At 37.2% G+C, this 22,245-nt stretch overlaps 2 protein-coding genes across 2 annotated transcripts; both read right to left on the minus strand.

The window, feature by feature from the left end:
* Positions 1–4,634: 4,634 nt before the first annotated feature.
* Positions 4,635–5,571, minus strand: LOC122705385 (olfactory receptor 4N2). The gene has a single exon (XM_043920728.1). The coding sequence runs from the start codon at positions 5,557–5,559 to the stop codon at positions 4,639–4,641; it is 921 nt and encodes a 306-aa protein (XP_043776663.1). The 5' UTR covers positions 5,560–5,571; the 3' UTR covers positions 4,635–4,638.
* An 8,988-nt stretch (positions 5,572–14,559) lies between these two features.
* LOC122705419 (olfactory receptor 4N5-like) lies at positions 14,560–15,486 on the minus strand. Its single transcript, XM_043920785.1, has one exon. The coding sequence runs from the start codon at positions 15,484–15,486 to the stop codon at positions 14,560–14,562; it is 927 nt and encodes a 308-aa protein (XP_043776720.1).
* Positions 15,487–22,245: the final 6,759 nt, after the last annotated feature.

Consider the following 22,245-nt stretch of genomic DNA (forward strand, 5'->3'; position numbering starts at 1 on the left):
TCAGTCCAAATTCTGGATTTTAGATCTGTATCTATAGGACACTTGTAGTCAAATTTTAAGATTGGTAAAGTCAGCTTTCTTTACAGTCCAACTCTCACACCCATACATGACTACTGGAAAAATCATAGCCTTGACTAGACAGACCTTTGTTGGCAAAATAATGTCTCTGCTTTTTAATATGCTATCTAGGTTGGTCATAACTTTCCTTCCAAGGAGTAAGCATCTTTTAATTTCATGGCTGCAATCACATCTGCAGTGATTTTAGGGCCCAGAAAAATAAAGCCAGCCACTGTTTCCACTGTTTCCCCATCTATTTGCCATGAAGTGATGGGACTGGATGTCATGATCTTAGTTTTCTGAATGTTTCACTCTCCTCTTTCACTTTCATCAAGAGGCTCTTTAGTTCTTCTTCACTTTCTGCCATAAGGGTGGTGTCATCTGCATATCTGAGTTTATTGCTATTTCTCCTGGCAATCTTGATTCCAGCTTATACTTCATCCAGCCCAGTGTTTCTCATAATGCATATAAGTTAAATAAGCAGGGTGACAATATATAGCCTTGATGTTCTCCTTTTCCTATTTGGAACCAGTCTGTTCTTTGAGTATTATGATCTATATATCCTTATTTAAAACATGCCTATAATATTAAGAGAAAAGGACAAATTATAAACTATATGTATAATATGACCCAATTTTTATAAAAATAATAATGTGTTTATACATGTAAAACTGACAAAATTTTAATATTAGATGTTTCTGCATAGTAGAATTACATGAATTCTCATATTATTCTTTAATTTATTAGTTTGATATTTACAAACTCCTTCTTTGTGTTAGTCAATAGTCAAAACAAACCAATTTTTGCTTTTTCCACCATAGTGGAAAAAGACAGACAATAAAAAAGCATGTGCAACATATGTCCTATTAAAGGTAATAAGTGCTATGAACAAAAGTGATGCAGGAAAGATGGGCAGGGACTGTTCTGGGAATGGGTGCTCAGGGAAGGTGTCACACAAAAGGTGGCCTTTGAGGACAGGTCAAATATGAGGAAATTATATAGTAAGGCTTGGAAATATCTTGGAAAAGTAGATTCCGGAGAAAGAAACCATCAAATCGAAGTTACTGGGGTGGGATTGGGAAGGGTGGGCTGACATAGCCCAGGATCAGGAGGACAGGAGAACTGAACAGAAGGATTAGATGGAATGCATTAGAATAAGAGATCAGAGCATAAAGAGGAATGGGAGTTGGGGCTTATAGATAGGGTCATATGGACATTTATAGACCACAAGGAAAGACTTAGCTCTTTAACAGCAAAGTCATCAAGGGTTCTGAGAAGACAGAGATGATGTGACTATATTTTAACCAGATCATCCTGGATGCTCTGCTGACAATAGAATAAACTGGGACAAAAACAGAAGACCAATAAAGAGGTTACAGCTATAATATAGGCAAGAGATGATGGTGGTTTGGGCGTAGGTGGTAGAATTTGAGGGAGAGATGTCATCTGGCAGTTTCATGATGACAGCACTAATCCAGGCTTGTTAATAGATTTGATGTGAAATATGAGAGAAAATACTTCTAAAATATTACAAATCTTAGATTTGGGGCCTGAGACTGGAGAAATGGAATTACAGTGAATTCCATTGGGTTTTGGGGTGGAGAGAGAGGTGCAGTCAGTCTGGGATGTCATGCATGAGGTGAAACAGGACTTGAAAGCAGAGCTGTGGCAAGGGCGTAGGCTGCTGGGGAGAGGAGCCTAGCATTCATGAGCATGAAGATTATGGATAGATAGATGGGATTTAAAGACAGGGAAGCTGGGTAGCTAAGGAGAAGCTCTCAAAGAAGAATGAAGGAACAGCTGGTGATGTTTGGGGGAGACAAGAAAAATGGAGGGCTTGGGAAGGCCGTGATCCACTGTGTCAGATGCTATTCAGAGGTCAAACATGATGAGATCTGACTAACAATCATTGCTATCACTGGTGATCATGCAAAAAGTTATTGGCATGACTGGGAGAGTTGAAAAGGAAAAACATTGGAACAATGAACAAGCCAGCCTGAGAAGATTAAAACTACATAGTGTATGGTTCCAACTGTGTGGCATTCTGTACACAGCAAAACTAGAGACTGTAAAAAGGTTGGTGGTTGTCAGGGGCTTGAGGGGAGAAGGAAGAGAGGCAGGGATGAATAGGGGGAACACAGGGGATTTTTAGGGCAGCAAAACTACTCTGTATGATACCGTAAATGATGAATAGATGAAATGTATTTGTCAGCATCCATAGAACTGCAGAGAAAATGTGAACTCTAATATAAACTTTGGATTTTATTTTAAAATAATATATCAGTATTGGTTCATCAGTTGTTGCAGATATACCACACTAATGCAAGATATTAATGGGAAAAAGTACGTATATATTGTGGGGGACAGGTGATATATAGAAACTCTGCATTTTCTGCTCAACTTTCCTGTAAACATAAAGCTGCTCCTTAAAAGTCTATAAATATTTCTAAACTACTCTCAAGCTTGGCTCTAAAGGGGAAGAAAAAGTGAGATAAGGTGTGGAAGGAGAAAGCTGACAAAAAGATTTTATTGAAGACGAAAGAAACATATGCCAAGGGGATGCAATAGGGAGGAAAAAGTTAGTGGTTCAGAAGAGAGAAAGGAGTAATGGTCCTTTGTAGGAAAGAGAATATGGAGTCTGATGCACAGCTGGAGGAATCAGCTTTTGTAGGAAAAGCATCAGATCACTCAGTCCAGGAGAGATGCAGGTATGTGAGTAGATATAAAGGTAGCTGTGCTGTGTTGTGTTGAATCGCTCAGTGGTGTCTGACTCTTTGTGACTCCAAGGACTGTAGCCTGCCAAGCTCCCCGTCCATGGGGATTCCCCAGGGAAGAATACTGGAGTGGGTTGCCATGCCCTCCTCCAGCGGATCTTCCAAACCCAGGGATCAAACCCAGTTCTCCTGCATTGCAGGCTGATTCTTTACCAGCTGAGCCACAGGGAAGTCCAAGAACACTGGAGTGGTTAGCCTATCCTTTCTCCAGTGGATCTGCCCGACCCAGGAATCAAACTGGGATCTCCTGCATTGCAGGCGGATTCTTTACCAACTGAGCTATCAGGGAAGCCCTGATAGAAAGTAGGATTGAGAAGGAGATATTTCAGAAAAGAAAATGCTCTTTTCCATTATATGCATATTTTACCATGTGTGTGATTTATATTTATTTAAAATCATATTTATATTTATATTAAATCATAAACATTTTAATTTTGATTATTTTTAAATAAAATATATAAAATTAATCCCATGCATTTTGGTTCCAGGTTTGTTTTGGATGCTACCCATTCAGTTGGCTAAGCCATTGGCAGAGAAGCAGTGCCAGGAGAGGCTTCTGTTATCTAGAGGAAATTTGATAAGTACACGGGGGCTGTGGATCATCATCCTGACTCTGGTCCTAGGCTAACATGGTGGTATTTTTCAGACAACAGATGACAAAGGTTGTAGCAAGAACAGCTCCCTTTATAGTCTAGGTCCCCTGTGCTGTTCTGGGAGTCATCTCTGGATATCCAGCCTATAATCTGTTCTTCCAAGCTTTGAAACTGTTTCATAAGCATGTAATTCTCTATATTAAATCATTTTAAAATAATTAGAATGCAATAGATTCCTGATTGATACACCAAAGAACCATCAGGGTCACACTCAGTGTGAAGTCAATTACAGATGAGATCAATAAACAGTTAGGAGTCGTAAGTATCTGATAGGACTAATTATGAAGTCATGGCAGAAAAGACAGTGAAATGTTTCCATGACTTTTTTCATATGAAAATGACCTACTTTATTTGCCTTCCTCTATGTAATTATTGAAGAAAAATTTACAGTTTAATTCCTTTAGAAGATGTAAGCATAATATTTCCCTTTTAATAATATTTTAAACTCTGATATCTTCAGAATCTTGAGTTTATAGCCCTGAATCACTTTTGAACCATACTAGAGAAATTACTCTGTTGTTTAGAATGGATTCTTATTATAATTATTTTAAAATGAGCTCTTTATAGTCGCTTCCTAGACCCTGTCTATGTGCTGGACATTGTCAGTATCTCCAACATGAACGCTAACCATTTATACAGTCACTTATTATATCCCAGTCAATTTGACATTTGCTGTGATCATCAAGTATACCAATATATTCATTACTATCTTCAGATTTTTGCTATACCTGTTCCATCTGCCTGGAAGGCTCTGCCTGCCCGTGTTTGCACAGTTGGCATATTCATTTTATCCAGATATCAGCCAAAACATCACCTCCTTTAAAGGACCTACTTCAAGACTAAAAGTAAATTCACTACCCCCGTCTCACACTTGCTATCAAATATTTTGCTTTTGTTTTTAGTACCTTCAGGGATATATATCTTCTTGAAACTATACTGTTTATTTTCTACGTTATTGGCTGTCTATTCCTACTATATTGTAACTTCAGAGAACAGTGACTTTACCTGCCTCAGTAGTAGCTCTTTCTCCTAGGGCCTAGTACAGTCTCGATAAATGGGAGGCGATTAATAAATGTATGTTTGGAAAATGAATACCTTGATTTCACATGAAATTCTTCAGTCATTATTTTCATATTCATTTTTCCCACTGTTTATCAGGCTAAGTGCTGACTAAACAGCCTTTTCACAGATGCTTTTACTTCCTGGTTGCGAAGAGTATAAATCACAGGGTTCAACAGAGGAAAGATCACTGTGTGGAAGAGAGAAACCACCTTGTCAGCTGGGAAGGCTCTGAAGGGGCGGGTGTAGATAAAGATGCCAGGCCCAAACATGAGAAATATAACGATGATGTGGGTGGTGCATGTGGACACGGCCTTGCTCTTCCCCTCAGAGGAGGAACCATGTACCCGGCAGAGGATGACTGCATAGGAGGCCAGAAGCCCCAGAAAGCACAGGAGGGTCATCAGGCCACTGTTGAAGACCATCAGGAGCTCCACCACAAAGGTGTCAGTGCAGGCCAGCTTGATGACCTGGGGCACATCACAGAAGAAGTTGTCCAGTCGGTTTGGACCACAGAAGGGCAAGCGGAGGATCAGGGCCACTTGGATAATGGAATGAACAAAGCCTCCAAGCCACAGAGCCAACAGCAAGGCGTAGCAGGTTCTAGGGTTCATGACAGTTGAATAATGTAAAGGACGACAGATGGCGATGTAGCGGTCAAAGGCCATCACGACAAGGAGTAAGCCCTCCCCTCCTCCAAGGAAGTGCAAGAAAAAGAGCTGAGTGATGCAGCCTCTATAGGAGATCACCTTCTTCTCAGAGAGGAAGTCCACCAGCATCCTGGGAGCCACAATGAAGGAGTAGGATGCATCCAGGAAGGCCAGGTTGCCCAGGAAGAAGTAGAGGGGGGCCGTGAGACCAGGGTCTGACCTGATGGTGAGGATGATGAGGAAATTTCCAGGGAGGATGATGAGGTAGAAAATTAAGACTAGCGCAAACACCAGGAGCTGAATATTTTGAGACTGGGTCAGACCAGCAAGGATGAATTCTTTCACCACAGTACTGTTATTCTCCATCCTCTCTGCCTGCAGTACATAAAGAAGCAGAGTTTATTGTTATAATCTCTCACATCTAGACCCCTGTTGTTGTCTACCTACAAATATCTGACATATTCACCACTTCAGTTATAAACAATGTTTCAACCCTTTCCAATATCCTGAGAAAGCTGAACATTTCTCTCCTCTAGATTTAAAACAAACAAATCACCTTTCTCAAAGCTACAGTCTTATTCCCATTCAGCCATGTGCTTCTACACCACTGCGGTCCACTCTCAGAGTCTAGTGTCCTATACCTTCTTGGGATTCCTGCCTTCTTGAGTCATAGGAAAAATTTCCTGATTGAGATACAACATAACTCCAAATATCAAGATCTTTGCATTTTTGTGGTTGTACTCTGCTTGAGACTTAGCAGCTTGCTTGGAATTACACACGTTTCTCTTCATCCTCCAACACAAACTTTTGTGGAATTCCCATTTTCTGCCTGCTAACTCTCTGCCTTGCTTTCTGTTTTCTCATCGTCCTCCTCTAACCTGGTGTCCTTGTATTGCTCTGACTCCAAGCTGGTCACCAGTTTCCAACAATAACTGTACTTTCCCCATCATTTAGAGGTAGGTTCCAGCTGTATCCCTGGTGAAGCATTGCTTATGTAGCCACTCCCTCCTTGAACTACACAACTTCATTACACTCTTTCAATCTCAATTCCTTACTGTTGTTGTTGTTCTTAGCAAAGCCATGTCTCTTTTGCAACCCTATGGATTGTAGCCTGCCATTTCCTTCTCCAGGGGATCTTCCCAAACTAGGGATCAAACCCACATCTCCTTCTTGGCAGGCAGATTCTCTACTACTAAGCCACCTGGGAAGCTCCCAATTCTTCACTACATTCTCCCAATCTCCTTCTTTCTCTGATACCAGCATGATGCTCAAGGGAGAGCCTGTCAACAAACAACAGGTCACAATACAAATTTTCCAGGATACATGTTTTAAATTAGTTGTGTTAATACATAAAATCATAGCATACAGGAGAGGTAAAGAGTAATAAGATCCTATAGTCTCATCCATTCCTTTTCAAGACAAGAGAACTAAAGCTACTATTGTAGCAGCACTTAAGTTTAGAATGAGTTTTCTTTATTCTTACTATTAGTAGAAGAATGTGAGTATGCACTATTCAGTTGAAATATATAAAGAAATTATTAGCACAGATTTAATCAATAAATGCTCTTCTTGGTATGCTTGAATAACTAAAAATAAGCTTAAAAGCTTCACCACACTGTATAATTAAAAGAACACTAGTCATTGCAGGAGAGGGGAATCCAGTTTTAATGCTGTCTGTTTAGTGGTGTAGGCTCATTCCAGAATGGTCAATGTGATGATCCAATGAAGAGTGATAATAAAATAGTATAAATATGTATTACATTTATATAATTATGCATATATATGCACATATCACTGACTTTTAATTTTATCTTTTCAAAATCATGCATTTAATATGTGTAATATATTAATATAATGGTATATAAACTTTATAAATATATACATATATATTTAAGGCACATGCTCTAAAAATATTTTGTTGTTGATATGAAATGTTTTTAAATATGAAAATTGCTAATCTACAGAAAAATACAATGTAGTATATATTAATATTCTGCATAATGTTTAGCAAGCACAGTTGTCCTAAGTTATGTGAAACATTGGATATAAAGAGGAGGAGAAAAACCTTGAAAGACAAAGCTAGTGTCTCGGTACTTAGAAAAGAAGGATAGATGTGAGTAAAAAAAGAAAAAAAATAGAAAAGTGAAAAAAACAGTAAATCTATACAGTGCATTTTACATATTTTAGGAACATTAGAACTATCTGTTTTAAGTCTCTCTAGAGCTGAATACAATGGCTAATATACAGGTGTTATGACAACAGATGGAATTTATTAAAGTCTTATTTTAAAATATCAGCGTATATATGTATACAAACACAACATACACTTGCACACACCCACATTCATACATGCACACACAGAGGCAAAATGGGACCCACATAGAATTATAATACAAAATATTTGGCAGACTCTCAAAATTGTAATAAAAATATTTGGTAACTTCTGAGCTTGCTTCTTAACTTTTCTCTGCCTTAGACAAACACTTATCTCAACATTCATTCCCTCATCTGCCTATAAAAATACACCCAGGAAAACCAGGAATATAAGTGAAGAGTCCCTTCTATTTACTCTTAGGTTTTGTGTATCCCACAAATTCACTCAGAATTGGTCATTTTATGATGTATCTGTATTTGATGATATCTTTAAGACATCAGAGGATTTCTGAAAGTTTTTTTGATTGAGGGTTATAGGCTCTTCCATTCTGCCTATTTCTTATCATTCATCTTCCCTTTTTCACTCTTTTTCACTCAACCCAGCAGACAGGATTCTACAGTATCTGACATATTTCATCCATTTTCTTTAGTTGTCCTATTTTCATCTATATATTTTCTGGATCTATTATTCTGAAATTGTGGCTGGCATAGAACCAGAGACTGTATAAGATGAACATTTTTCTAGGTAAGATAAAATACAATTGTGAAAAATATTCTACAAAATATGACCCTTTTCAGAATCAAATAGTCTATGTTAGCCAGACTAGTGGGGAAAGTGTTGTCATAAGAGGCTGAAAGAAATCTAAATTCTCACCACTATATCCCTAATCTTCCTTGGCACTTCAGCTAATTAAGAGATGTGACCGACTCTGGCAGTGATGATACAGCAGAGGAATAGGAAGGCCCAGGGCAGGGACAGCCTCCCTCATTCTTAGGGCAGAGACGCGAACATCATCAGGCAAAGCTGTGCCTGCCTGGAGGGCAAACTGTGGTCAGACCAGCTCCTGGAGCCAGGAGTATAGAGACCCAAGGAGCTTACTTCCCCATCTCTTTGAAACATTTCTCCATGTTTTCTTCTTTACTGTATCTCTTTTCTCTTTCTGTCTCTTTCAAAAGGAAATCTCATTGCTGTCATTCCAGTGGAACGAATATATTTAATAAAGTGTCCAAAATTTTGAGTGCAATGTCTATAAGCATATTGGTTATGGCTTATAAATTAAATGCAAATTAACTTTTTACATATTACAAAAATGTGAATTAGGTTAAAAACATCACCAAATATGTAATTGATACTGATGCCGATGATGAATATATAAAGCGCTTAACTAATTAGAAGATGCTTACTCCTTGGAAGGAAAGTTATGACCAACCTAGATAGCACATTAAAAAGCAGAGACATTACTTGCCAACAAATGTCCGTCTAGTCAAGGCTATGGTTTTTCCAGTGGTCATGTATGGATGTGAGAGTTGGACTGTGAAGAAAGCTGAGCGCTGAAAAATTGATGCTTTTGAACTGCGGTGTTGGAGAACACTCTTGAGAGTCCCTTGGACTGCAAGGAGATCCAACCAGTCCATCCTAAAGGAGATCAGTCCTGGGTGTTCACTGAAAGGACTGATGCTGAAGCTGAAACTCCAATACTTTGGCTACCTCATGTGAAGAGTTGACTCATTGGAAAAGATCCTGATGCCGGGAGGGAATGGGGGCAGGAGGAGAAGGGGACGACAGAGGATGAGATGGCTGGATGGCATCACCGACTCTATGGACATGTGTTTGAGTAAACTCCGGGAGTTGGTGATGGACAGGGAGGCCTGGCGTGCTGCGATTCATGGGGTCGCAAAGAGTCGGACACGACTGAGCGACTGAACTGAACTGAACTAACTGAAACTAATGTATGGATCTTCAATCAGGAAATCCATTCATTAATAAAATAACTAAAGGACAGGGATGATATGAGGATCAAAACTGAGGTGATGATGGTAATAATAACTCATTCAAGTAAGTTCAAATCAAAACCAGCCCTTCAAATATTTTATTAAAATAAATATAATTTTTATATAAAAGTGTCCAATGAAAGGACATATTGCACTAGAGCCTTTGTCAGTGTCTTTAGGATGAACCCTGGGTGATGGTAGTTACACACATCCAAATGTCTCATTCAGTGAAACAACTAAAGGTTAAATAACTTTTGTGTAAAGTTCCCAATGCAGTTAGCTGTTTGTGTATCAAGATTTTCTCAGTTTCACAACTTCCTATCTAACCATCAAAGTCCTATGTTGATGAATAATAGAACGATATGGAACAGTTGAAACTATTAAATATGTTGAGTATGAAAAATAAGAGATCTGGGCTAATGTTCTGCAAACTCATAAAATCTTTGAATTATTTCTCTGGAGCCTTAGCCTTTTCATCTCTCTATCTTTCATCTAAGTTTAAAAAGAAAAGAAAACATATCAGTGATTTGCATGCTCGTTGGGTTTTTTTTTTCCTTTTTAAAGCATTTTATTTTATACTTGCATATAGCTGGTTGACAACATCGTGATAGTTTCAGGTGAACATCAAAGCAACTCAGCCGTAGTTATATACATGCATATATCCGTTTACCCCCAAACTGCCCTCCCATCCAGCCTACCACACAACATTGAACAGAGTTCCCTGCACCATACCATAGGATCTTGTTGGTTATCAATTTTAAATATGTTCCTTGGTTTTAAACCACGTCAGCTCTCTGAAAGCTATTGATCATTTCAATTATGGTAATAGAATAAAAGTGTCCACCATTAAAGTATTTCCAAGCATCAAGGAGAGATGGAAGTCCATTGGGGAGAGGGTAGAAAATGTCACACTCATGAATTCAGACCTAAGCCCCTGACTATTCCTGCTGAAACTCTGACCTCTACTCCCTTGCATTCCAAGGCAGCTGATGAACCAGTAGAACAGTTACAATATTTTTTCTGTTGTCCTCTTCTTGTTTCTCATAAACATGAGTAGCTCCCAAACTCCAGAAATTTGAAACTCCAGGTTTTATGTTGCTCTCACAATGTTGCCAACCTCCACATTCCCATGAAACATTGACTGACCATTCTTGTCATTGTTCACAAATATTTGTCATCACATAGAGAACATTAGATTTTGAACTCTCCTCGAACTCTTTATGATGCAATGGAGAAAGTGCTTTGGAGATTTGAGACTGCCACAACCCTGCTGACTATTTCCAAAGTGAGTTATTATGTCAACTGAATTTGGCAAAGAAAATATAAAGGTTTGTAAAGGGAAAATATTTTAGAATATGTCATCTAGTGCCCCCAGGGGGTTAATCCTGAATTCTAACACAAAAATCCTATCAGTGAGTGAGATAATACAACTCTGTTGGAAGCCTATTAGTTAGGTCAAAAGTAAACAGAAAGTTAAGAAAAGTTTATTTACATCTTAAAATAAAATCAAAAAGAGAAAAAGCATAAATAAATGATGAGAGATTTTTGATATATATACCGAGGAAGCAAGTAAGAGTCAAGATGAGGATGAGGCAGGTGATGTAATGCCTCTGGCACAAAATTTATCCTGATACCAAATGCCTTAGTAATCAAGATGAATGCCATTTTAATGCAATATTTAAAAGTCAAAGTTAGTGTAAAAGTTATGAACAGAATATCACTTTTTCACAATAAAGACATCAACATTACAGGTTTTTTGTTTTGCCTCAAGTTCCAATATGGCTCAAAATGATGCTATTATTAATTCAGACTTTCTCTAAATTTAGTATTTTTTTATCATGGTTTCTAAATTATTTTTTATTTTTTAAAATATTGATTAGACCCCAAAATATTATTCTTAATAAGTCAGACAAAGGAAGACAAATATTGCATGATATCACTTATATGTGGAATGTAAAAAAGTATTACAAATGAATGTATATGCCAAACAGAGATAGACTCAAGATATAGAATATAAACTAGTGCTCACCAAAGGTGAGAGGAAAGAAAAAAGGCACATTAGTGGTATGGATTAAGAGATACAAACTATTATGTATAAAATAGATAAGCAATAAGAATATATTGTACAGCACAGGGAATTATAGCCATTATATTGTAATAACTTTTAATGGAGTATAATCTACAAAGGAAATCAACTGAATATTCAATAGGAGGACTGATGGTGAAGCTGAAGCTCCAGTAATTTGCCACCAGATACAGTAAGCCAACTCATTGGAAAATACCATGATGCTGGGAAAGATTGAGGGCAGGAGGAGAAGGGGGCAACAGAGGAAGAATTGGTTGGATGGCATCATCGACTCAATGGACATAAGTTTGAGCAAACTCCAGGATATAGTGAAGGAACGGGAAGTCTGGTGTGCTACAGTTCATGGGGTCATGAAGAGTCAGACACAGGTTAGCTACCGAACAACAAATCTATAAAGACACTGAATCACTCTGCTATATATCTGAAACTAATATAACATTGCAAGTGAACTCTTCTTCAATATAAAAAATATATATAGAAGATAAATAATAATATCTAACTATACTTTGCCTAATGTTTCAGAGAGTTAAATCCTTTTCTTCTATATAGCAGGTAGGATGAGGATGTAATCTTTCAGATTCTTTCAAAGGGTAATTGAGCTAGAGCTTGAAATCATCTTTAATTATATGGAATTTAGCCCAGAGTAGTTTTACCTTCAGTATCTTGCCACTGCTACCAAGGAACCTACATCTTCAATTTTGTCAGAACTGAAATGAGTTTGAGCCACAATTCTTATAGTTTTGTTGCCCTTATGACAATTCTGTAGGCGTCAACATCAAGTACTATAATAATGGCTGAGAATACGCATCAGCCAATGTGAAGTGAAAGTCCCTCAGTCATGTCTGACTCTGCAACCCCACGGACTATACAGTCCATGGAATTCTCCAGGCCAGAATACTGGAGTGGGTAGCCTTTCCCTTCTCGAGGGGATCTTCCCAATCCAGGGAGTTAACCGAGGTCTCCAGCATTGTAGGCAGATTCTTTACCAACTGAGTCATCAGGGAAGCCAGCAGTATGCATTGATTTTCATTTCTTCCTCCGTTTCTCCTTTTCTGAGCAAATTATTGGTATAGGTGTCAGTGGGAGTGGGGGAGAAATTCATGAGTGAGCTATCTATTTTTGTGTTTGGAGCTTTCTCAGATGCTAATCTGTCCACATCCCACGTGTCATAAAAGGGTCACCTTATTTTTCCTCTCACCTCTACAAAATATCTCAGTCCATGTCAGGATCACACCACCATATCCCCATATCCATACTAGGTACTTGCCCTCAGTTATAGAGCCGCCAAAGCTCTCTGCTCTTCTACATAGGCTCTGCCTTTCTCTGCTGCTCAACACAAAGGCTTCTTTGCTTCATCCACTCTCTGATGGCCTCGTAGAAAAGTGTAATTATTATTTTCTACTTTTCTTATTGTTGATAATACATGAACAACATTCTTCTACAAGCTAACCAGAATCAATGGTCTTTATGCTCATGGTTTGTCTTTGAGAATAAAATTATTTTTATGTTTATAATCCTTTCCATTTCTTTCTGTTAACTGAAGATTCATTTCAGTTGCCCATATTTTCTTCATCTATTTCATTGTTGTTGTTGTTCAGTCTCCAAGTTGTGTCCAACTCTTTGCAACCCCATGGACTGCAGCACACCAGGCCTCTATTTCATATTCACCTATTAATTTTTTATATGTTTAGTGAATTAATTTCTAATTTATATAAATTTCCTTAACAGCTTTTTTACTTTAATTTTATGCATGGTTGGTCCTTTACACCATCCTCAGTTAAGAAGGAAACCTCTATAATTATGCAGAAATAAACTCACACATCCACGTGGAGTGGGCAGATTTTCATCACTATTTGCCTTTTGGCTACACACATATTTTTAAACATGTCAAGTGTAATCATTTTTCTTTTCATTTTCTATTTGATTTCAACTTGTCTTCTTACCTCTAAGGTTATAAAACTATTATCCTGTATTTTACAAGTATTTTTTGCATTGCTTCATTTTGTTTTGCAAAGAAGCTGTGAACATATTAACAGGTTCTTCTAGAATCATCACATTTAGATTTCCAAATTCTGATTATCAAAAGTACTCATGTATCACTTGAATTGAGGAAAAAAAATAACTGAAGAGAGAAACAATAACATGAAATAGTCTGTATCATTCTCGTGATTTCACACCATGGTTAATTGATGTGTTCCTTTAGTTAGACGCTGGCAAAGTGGCTTCTGTTATCCCAATTGCCTCATTATTGCAGGGATAGATCATTCAGCAAATTGATTTTATAGTGCACTTATGGCAATCACTTATGGATGTCCAGAATTTTTAAAAAATTGTCTTCCAGTCAGTCCTTAAAAGATTTTATAAGCACCTAACTTCTCACATTAAACCCTATTTTAGGTAACAATAGAGATTTATGTAATCTCCAACAAAATCTATAATACTAAATAACTATCATTACAATAATCAGATGGAAATCAATTGAGAGTAAGCTTTAACATCTGGGGAAGATTTTTAAAACCCATTAATATTAATCATAATCAAGAAGCTCTGAAAAGAGTCAAGTGAAATAATTTCATGACACTTTTTTCTATAAAACCAATTGTTTTGTTTTCTTATCCTGCTACCAAATTTGGATGAAGGAAGAAAATAAATGTATTTCAAGAGTTTCAGGCTTTTAAAATTGTTCAAACTAGGACTGTAACATAACATATGACTTGTGATGATTCCTTGTATTTACTGATCTTTGCCAAGAATCTTGATAATGTTGTCCTAAATCATAAAAGAACAATTGTGAATGAACACCTGCTTAAAACATTAAGATGAATTCTTACTTCAAATAGAATAGAATAAACCTTTTTATTTTGGTGTAAAAAGCATTATTTATACGACACTATAGCCATATATAACTTAAGAACTAAATCTCTCACACTTATTCCTTACTCCAACCAGGCTGGTGCTTCCTTTATGTTCTTAAATAACATAGCATGTTTGTTTTCTTGTTATTATAACTTTCCCTCATTGACTAAAGTGGTACCTGGCAATGGGAGGCACTCAGTGAAAAACAATATTTTTTAAATAAGTGAATGATTTTCAGCCAGAATTTCCCCTTCATGACTTCTTATTATAAAATCCATTCAACAAACCATATGTTGACTCAATATCTTCCTCATGGAAGCTTTCACTTCCTGGTTGCGAAGGGTATAAATCACAGGATTCATCAAAGGAAAGATCACTGTGTGGAAAAGGGAGACCACCTTGTCTGCTGATAAGGCTGTGAAGGGACGAGTGTAGATAAAGATGGCAGGCCCAAACATGAGAAATATAATGATGATGTGTGTGGTGCATGTGGACAGAGCCTTGCTCTTCCCCTCGGTGGAGGAATGGTGTACACGGCAGAGGATGACTGCATAGGAGGCCAGAAGGCCCACGAAACACAGCAGGGTGAGCAGGCCACTGTTGAAGACCATCAGGAGCTCCACCACAAAGGTGTCAGTGCAGGCCAGCTTGATGACCTGCGGCACATCACAGAAGAAGTTGTCCAGTTGGTTTGGACCACAGAAGGGCAAGCGGAGGATCAGGGCCACTTGGATAATGGAATGAACAAAGCCTCCAAACCACTGAGCCAATAGCAAGGTGTAGCAGGTTCTAGGGTTCATGACAGTTGAATAATGTAAAGGATGACAGATGGCAATGTAGCGGTCAAAGGCCATCACAATTAGGAGTATCATCTCCCCTCCTCCAAGGAAGTGCAAGAAAAAGAGCTGAGTGATGCAGCCTCTATAGGAGATCACCTTCTTCTCAGAGAGGAAGTCCACCAGCATCCTGGGAGCCACAATGAAGGAGTAGGATGCATCCAGGAAGGCCAGGTTGCCCAGGAAGAAGTAGAGGGGGGCCGTGAGGCCAGGGTCTGACCTGATGGTGAGGATGATGAGGAAATTTCCAGGGAGGATGATGAGGAAGAAAATTAAGACTAGTGTGAAGACCAGGAGCTGAATATTTTGAGACTGAGTCAGACCAGTAAGGATGAATTCAGTTACCACAGTACTGTTCTCTCTCTCCATTGTCTCTGCCTATAGTACATCAAGAAGCAGAGTTTATTGTTATTACAGTTTCTTACATCTAGACTTGGATTGTTCTCTAGGTAAAAATATCTGACATATTCACCACTTTAGTTATAAACAATATGTCAAGTAATTTTTTGGAACATGAGGTACAAAGAGACACAAAAACCTTGACAAAATGCTAGTGACTTAGTCACTAGGAAAGAAGGCCAAAAAGAGAAAAGTATGAGTGAAAAATAAGAGGAAAGTAATACAAAGGATAAAACAAAAGAAACAGAACAATATGTACAGTGGTTTATTGTGGTACATATTTTAAGAAATATTAAAAATATCTGCTTTACATCTCTCAAGAACTGAAAGGAATGACTAATATACAGGTACTACCATCCACCGATGGAACTTTTGAAAATCTTCCTTTAAAGTTTAGTGTATATATGTATAGAAACACTGCATGCATGCACACACACACACACACACACACACACACAGAGACAAAGCAAGACTTACACAAAACTGTAATTAAAAATATTTTGTAAGGCCTCCAATTAGCCTCTCTGCTTACTTCTTAACTTGTCTCTACTTCCACAGACACTTATCTCAATATTCATTCCATCACCTGTCCATAAAAATACACCCAAGAAACCCAGGAATGTAGGTGAAGAGTTCCATTTCCTCTTAGGTTCACTGCGTCCCACAAGCTCATGCAGAGTTGATGTGAGTGGTGTGTCATTTCATGATGTGTCAGCGTTTGATGATATCCCTAAGATATCAGAAGATTTCTGAAGGATTTATAATTGAGAGTTATAGGCTCTTCCACTCTGCCTGTTTCTTGTCATCTCTGCTTTTTCACTGTTTTCCAACAAAAGGATTCCATGCTACCTGACATACTTGATCCATTCTCTTCCCATATCCTGTTCTTGTCTATATATTTTCCTGATGGTGATTCCAAAACGGTGCTTCACATCAATCCAGAGACTATGTATCAGGTGAACATTTCTCTAAGTAAAATAAAATATATCTCCAAAAAAGAAAACACATACAAATTATGACTGTCATCAGAATAAAAAATTATATGTTAGCCACGTTAGTGGGAAAACTGTTTTCAGGCTGAGGATGCCCCTGGTGGCTCAGTGGTAAAGATCTGTCTACCAATGCAGGAGACATGAGTTTGATCTCTGGTCCAACCCCATGTACCACAACTACTGAACCTGTGATCTAGAGCCCAAGTACCACAACTATTGGGCCTACACACCACAACTACTGAAGCCCAAATATCCTACAGCCCATACTCCACAACAAGAGAAGTCACCACAGTGAGAAGCCCATGCACCTCCCTCAACTCAAGCAGAGTAGACCCTGCTTGCAGCAGCTAGAGAAAAGCCCACACAGCAATGAAGACTTAACACAGTCAAAAATAAATAAATAAATAAAATTATTTTGAAAAGAGTGCACAAATCTTGAAAAATGTATTTAAAAAAATAAAAAAGGAAGAGTCTGAAAGAGAAATCTAAATTCTCACCACTATATCCCTAATCTTCCTTGGCACTTTAGCTAATTAAGAGATGCATCTGACTCTGGCAGTGATGATACAGTAGAGGAATAGGAAGGCCAGGGAGACAGCCTGCTTCACTCTTTGGGCAGAGACACAAACATCATCAGGCAATGCTGTACCTGCCTTGAGGGCAAACTGTGGTCAGACAGCTCCTGGAGTTAGGCGTTCCCCATCTCTGAACATTTCTTCATGCTTCCTTTCTCATTTTCTCTCTTTTCTCTTTCTCTCCCCTTTTATTCATCAAGAAGCCATTAATTTCCTAATTTATTTTATGAGCTCAATTGTGGTTTGTTTTTCCCGTTAATTTATTGTCTCTCATTTTCTCCTAGTTTTCTTTTCCTTTTTATTTTGCTTTCTTTAAATCTCACTCTTTATCATTTTCCCTTCTTTCTCCCATTCTTTTATTCAGATCCTTTCACCCTGAAATATTTTCACTTTCTCCACTTCTTATGTTTATTGTTACTTCATTATGGGTCATGCTTGTTTTGCTATTTTATTTTAAAGAGCATCACTGTTGTTTCCTTTCAAGCAATAGTGAGCAATGTGTATGCTTCCATCATCTTCCGTTCTAAACATTTGGTCTACAAAAGAATAATTCAGTATGGAGTACTAACCATTTTCCCTGATTCCCGGGAAAAATACCAATAACCTCAGATATGCAGATGACACCACTCTTATGGCAGAAAGCGAAGAGGAACTAAAGAGCCTCTTGATGAAAGTGAAAAGTTGGCTTAAAGCTCAACAATCAGAAAACTAAGATCATGACATCCAGTCCCATCACTTCACGGCAAATAGATGGGGAAACTGTGGAAACAGTGGCAGACTTTATTTCTTTGAGCTTCAAAATCACTGCAGATGGTGAGTCCAGCCATGGAATTAAAAGACACTGACTCCTTGGAAGAAAAGTTATGGCCAACCTAGACAGCATATTAAAAAACAGAGACATTACATTGCCAACAAAGGTCCGTCTAGTCAAGGCTATGGTTTTTTGAGTAGTCATGTATGGATGTGAGAGTTGGACTATAAAGAAAGCTGAGCGCTGAAGAATTGATACTTTTAAACTGTGGTGTTGGAGAAGACTCTTGATAGTCCCTTGGACTACAAGGAGATCCAACCAGCCTATCCTAAGGGAAATCAGTCTTGAATATTCATTGGAAGGACTGATGGTGAAGCTGAAACTCCAGTACTTTGGCCACCTGATGCGAAGAACTGATTCATTTGAAAAGATCCTGATGCTGGGAAAGATTGAAGGCGGGAGGAGAAGGGGACAACAGAGGATGAGATGGTTGGATGGCATCACCGACTCAATGGACATGAGCTTGAGTAAACTCTGGGAGTTGGTGATGGACAGGGAGGCCTGGCGTGCTGCAGTCCATGGGGTCGCAAAGAGTCAGACATGGCCGAGTGACTGAACTGAACTGAACTAACCATTTTCTCTTGAATGAAGAAATTTCTTTTCAATTTAGCAAACCTGAACCACTCATTAATTACTCTCCATTTCCTCATATATTTTTTCTGCATATAAATTAAGCTGATAAAATGAGTTGTTTACCTTTCTTAAGAAAAATAAATCTCATTATTATCATTCTAGTGAAATGAATATATTTAACAATATTTTCAAAACTTTGAGTGCAACATCTGTTATCATATTTATTGAAGCATGTGAATTATGTAAACGTATATTAAGTTTACATATTCTGAAAAATGTCTCTTAAGCGACATGATCAAATGTGTAATTGATACTTATGCTAATAATGAATATATAAATCATCAAAGAAATGAATGCACCTTCAACAAGGAATTCCCTCATCATTAGAACAGATTGATTATTTAAATTACTGGTAAATGTCCTTCAAATGCTAACTTTCTAGACAATGTCCTGAATTTGATTTGGAATCATTTTATCTGATTATGATGACTCAGCTCAGCAATGCACTAACTCTTGACCCTGAACAAGTCACTTAGATTTCAGAAGTCTGAATTATCATTCAAGAAATTGAATAATGTGTTGACTCTTTCTGACAGGGATTATATCAGTATCAAAGAGAGTTGATGATGGTAGTAATAGCTCATTTAAGTAAGTTTAAAGAAGAGCTAAAACTTGGAAAATATTTAGACATTGAATGATACCTCTAATGAATGGACACATTGCCACTAGAGCCTCTGTAAATGTCTTTACAGAGTGTCTTTACAGGGTGATGGTAGCTGCACAAATCTGGGTGATAAACAGAGATAAGAAACTGTGGAGGTGAAAAAACTTCATATAAAATTCCTGCTTTTACAGGAAACTATTCTCTGTTTCACAACTTTCTATCTAGCCATCAAAACCCTATGTTCAAAAATAACAGGAACCACAGACAACACAAGAAGCTCTCAAATATGTCGAGTATGGAAAATAAGATCTGGGCTAATGTTCTGCAAAACAAAATCCGTGAAGCTTTTCTCTGGAACCCTTGGCCTACCCTCTTTGCATCTTCTTCATCTGTATTTTAAAAAGAAAAGAAAATATATCAGTCATTTGCATGCTTCTTGGTTTTAAATGAGATATCAACTCTGAAAGCTATTGAGCATTTCATTTAATTACGGAAATAGAATGAAAGTGTTTGTCCACCATTAAAGTAATTCTAAGTATCAAAAATAAAAGGAAATCTATTGGGGAGAGGGTAGAAAATACCACACTCATGAATTAAGACCTAAGCCTCTGACTATTCTTGCTGAAACTCTGACCTTTAGTCCATTGCATTCCAAGGCAGCCAATGAACCAGTAGAATAGTTACAGTATTTTTCTATTGTCCTCTCCTTCTTGTTTCTCAAAAATATGCATAGCTCCCAAACTTCAGAAATCTGAATCTCCAGATTTTACACAACTCTCATAATGTTGCCTTCCTCCCCATTCCCATGAAACATTAACTGACCATCCTTGTCATTGTTCATAAATATTTGTCATCAAATAGAGAATATTAGATTTTGAAATCTCCTCTCTTTATGATGCAATGGAGAAAGCACTTTGGAGATTTGAGACTGCCACAACCCTGCTGACTATTTCCAAAGGGAGTGATTAGATTGTCAACTGAATTTGGCAAGGAAAATACCAGAGCTTTGTAAAGGGCAAATATTTTAGAATATGTCATCTACTGCCTCAGGAGGTTAATCCTGAATTCTGTCACCAAAATCCTATCAGTGACTGAGATAGCACAACCTTCTTTGGAAGTCTATTAGATCAAAAGTAAATAGAAAGTTAAGAAAAGCTTATTTACATCTTATAATAAAATCAAAAAGAGAAAAAATGTAAATAAGTGATGAGAGATTGCTGATATATATACCAAGGAAGCAAGCAGAATCAGGTTGAGGATGAGACATGTGAATTATTGCCTCTAGTGCAAAATTTACCCTGATACCAAAAGCCCTAGTAATCAAGGTAAATAAAATTTTAATGCAATGTTTAAGTCAGAGTTAATGTAAAAAATATGAACAAGCATATCAATTTCTCAAAATAAAGACACCAACATTACAAGTGTTTCCTTTTATCTCAGGTTCCAATATGGCTCAAAATGGCACTATTACTAATCCAGCATTTATTTAAAATTTACTGTTTATTTTGTTTATCATAGTTTTATAAAATTAATTTTGTTTTTTTACAATATCAGTTAGACCTAGAGAATGTTATGTTTAGTGAAATGTCGGACAAATACTGTATCATATCACTTATATGCAGAATCTTAAATACTAATGAATGTGTATGCAAAACAGAAACGGACTCACAAATATAGAACACAAACCAATGGATATCATAAGGACAGGACAAATTAGGGGTATGGGATTAGGAAATACAAACTCATATGTATAAAATAGATAGGCAACAGGATATATGGTATAGCACAGGGAATTACAGCCTTTATCTTGAAATAACTTTTAATAGTGTGTATCTGAATCAGTATGCTATATACTTGTAACTAATAAAATATTGTCAATCAACCTCACTTCAAAAATTTGATTAGAATATTGTTTATTTCTAAGTTTTTGTCACTCCCTTAGATTTTGCCCTCAAGGCATATGCATTACTCATTCCTCTATCTTCACCATCATTCTGACCCCAAAAGCAAATAATGCGGCCAAGTCAGTAATGAGTATGTAAGATTCAGCATGTTGCTGGTTGCTGGTGATGTAGACATAGCAGACAGAATGTGAACAATGCTCATGAAGATATTCAAAACCTAGTACTTCTTAGAAAAAAGAACTGTGTGATGTAAAATGTATCACTTCCTCCAAGGTGAGTGACCTCCTAAACAGGATATGAAAAAATGTATCCTGATCTTGGTAGTTGTTGTTTACTCACTCTTTCTTTGCTCAGCTAAAACAAGGAGTTGGGGAGGTATTGTTTTTTTCATTGACTATTACTAAAATAAAAAATTAATTAAAGTTCAGAGTAATTAAATGCAACTTAATTTAGCCTTTTTATATCTGGTTGTTGTATTTTTTGCTTTAAAAGGAAATCTGAGTTTGTGGGTCACTTCAAAACCAAATCACTAAACACACATTTTTGTAAACTAAATAAAATTCATAATCAAATATGTATTTGTTCTACTCTGTTTCCATCTCAAGGACATAGTGTGAGAAATAAAAAAAGAGAAGAGAGAAAAAATAAAGAAGTACAAGGTTAGAATGACCAAAACAGATCAAGAAAATGGGGGAAAAAAGACATGGAGACATAAATGGGAAGACAATTATAAAATTTTCAAAGGTCAAGAGACAGTGAGACACTGGTCTGTAATACACGTTCCAGAAATCCACAAACTACAAAAGGAAATCAGTGATAAAGAGGCCTGTATATATGAAAAAGAAAGAAAAGAAAAATACACAAGGTTAGATATGCACTTAGGTGGAGTAAGAGCCCCACCTAGAAGTAGGTTAGAGTTCTGCCCAAAAAAAGTCTTTGAAATTTGTGATATTTTCCCATAATTATAAACATAATCTGAGGCTTTCCTCACTTCTTAATGTTCATCCCAATATATAAGACAAAATTAATATGAAGATCTAAGCTAGTTCTTATAACAGAGGCTTTTTTAAATGGGGCATTTTTTATTTTTAAAAATATTAAGATATTATTTATCTCTATTACTGAGTTTTTTGACACATCCTTAGATTTTGCACTGAACTCAATTGACTTATTGGGTGTCTCCCCTGAGCTTGGCGGTATTGTGTCAATA

Source organism: Cervus elaphus, chromosome 12 (assembly GCF_910594005.1).
Source record: "Cervus elaphus chromosome 12, mCerEla1.1, whole genome shotgun sequence".
Taxonomy (NCBI): Eukaryota; Metazoa; Chordata; class Mammalia; order Artiodactyla; family Cervidae; genus Cervus; species Cervus elaphus.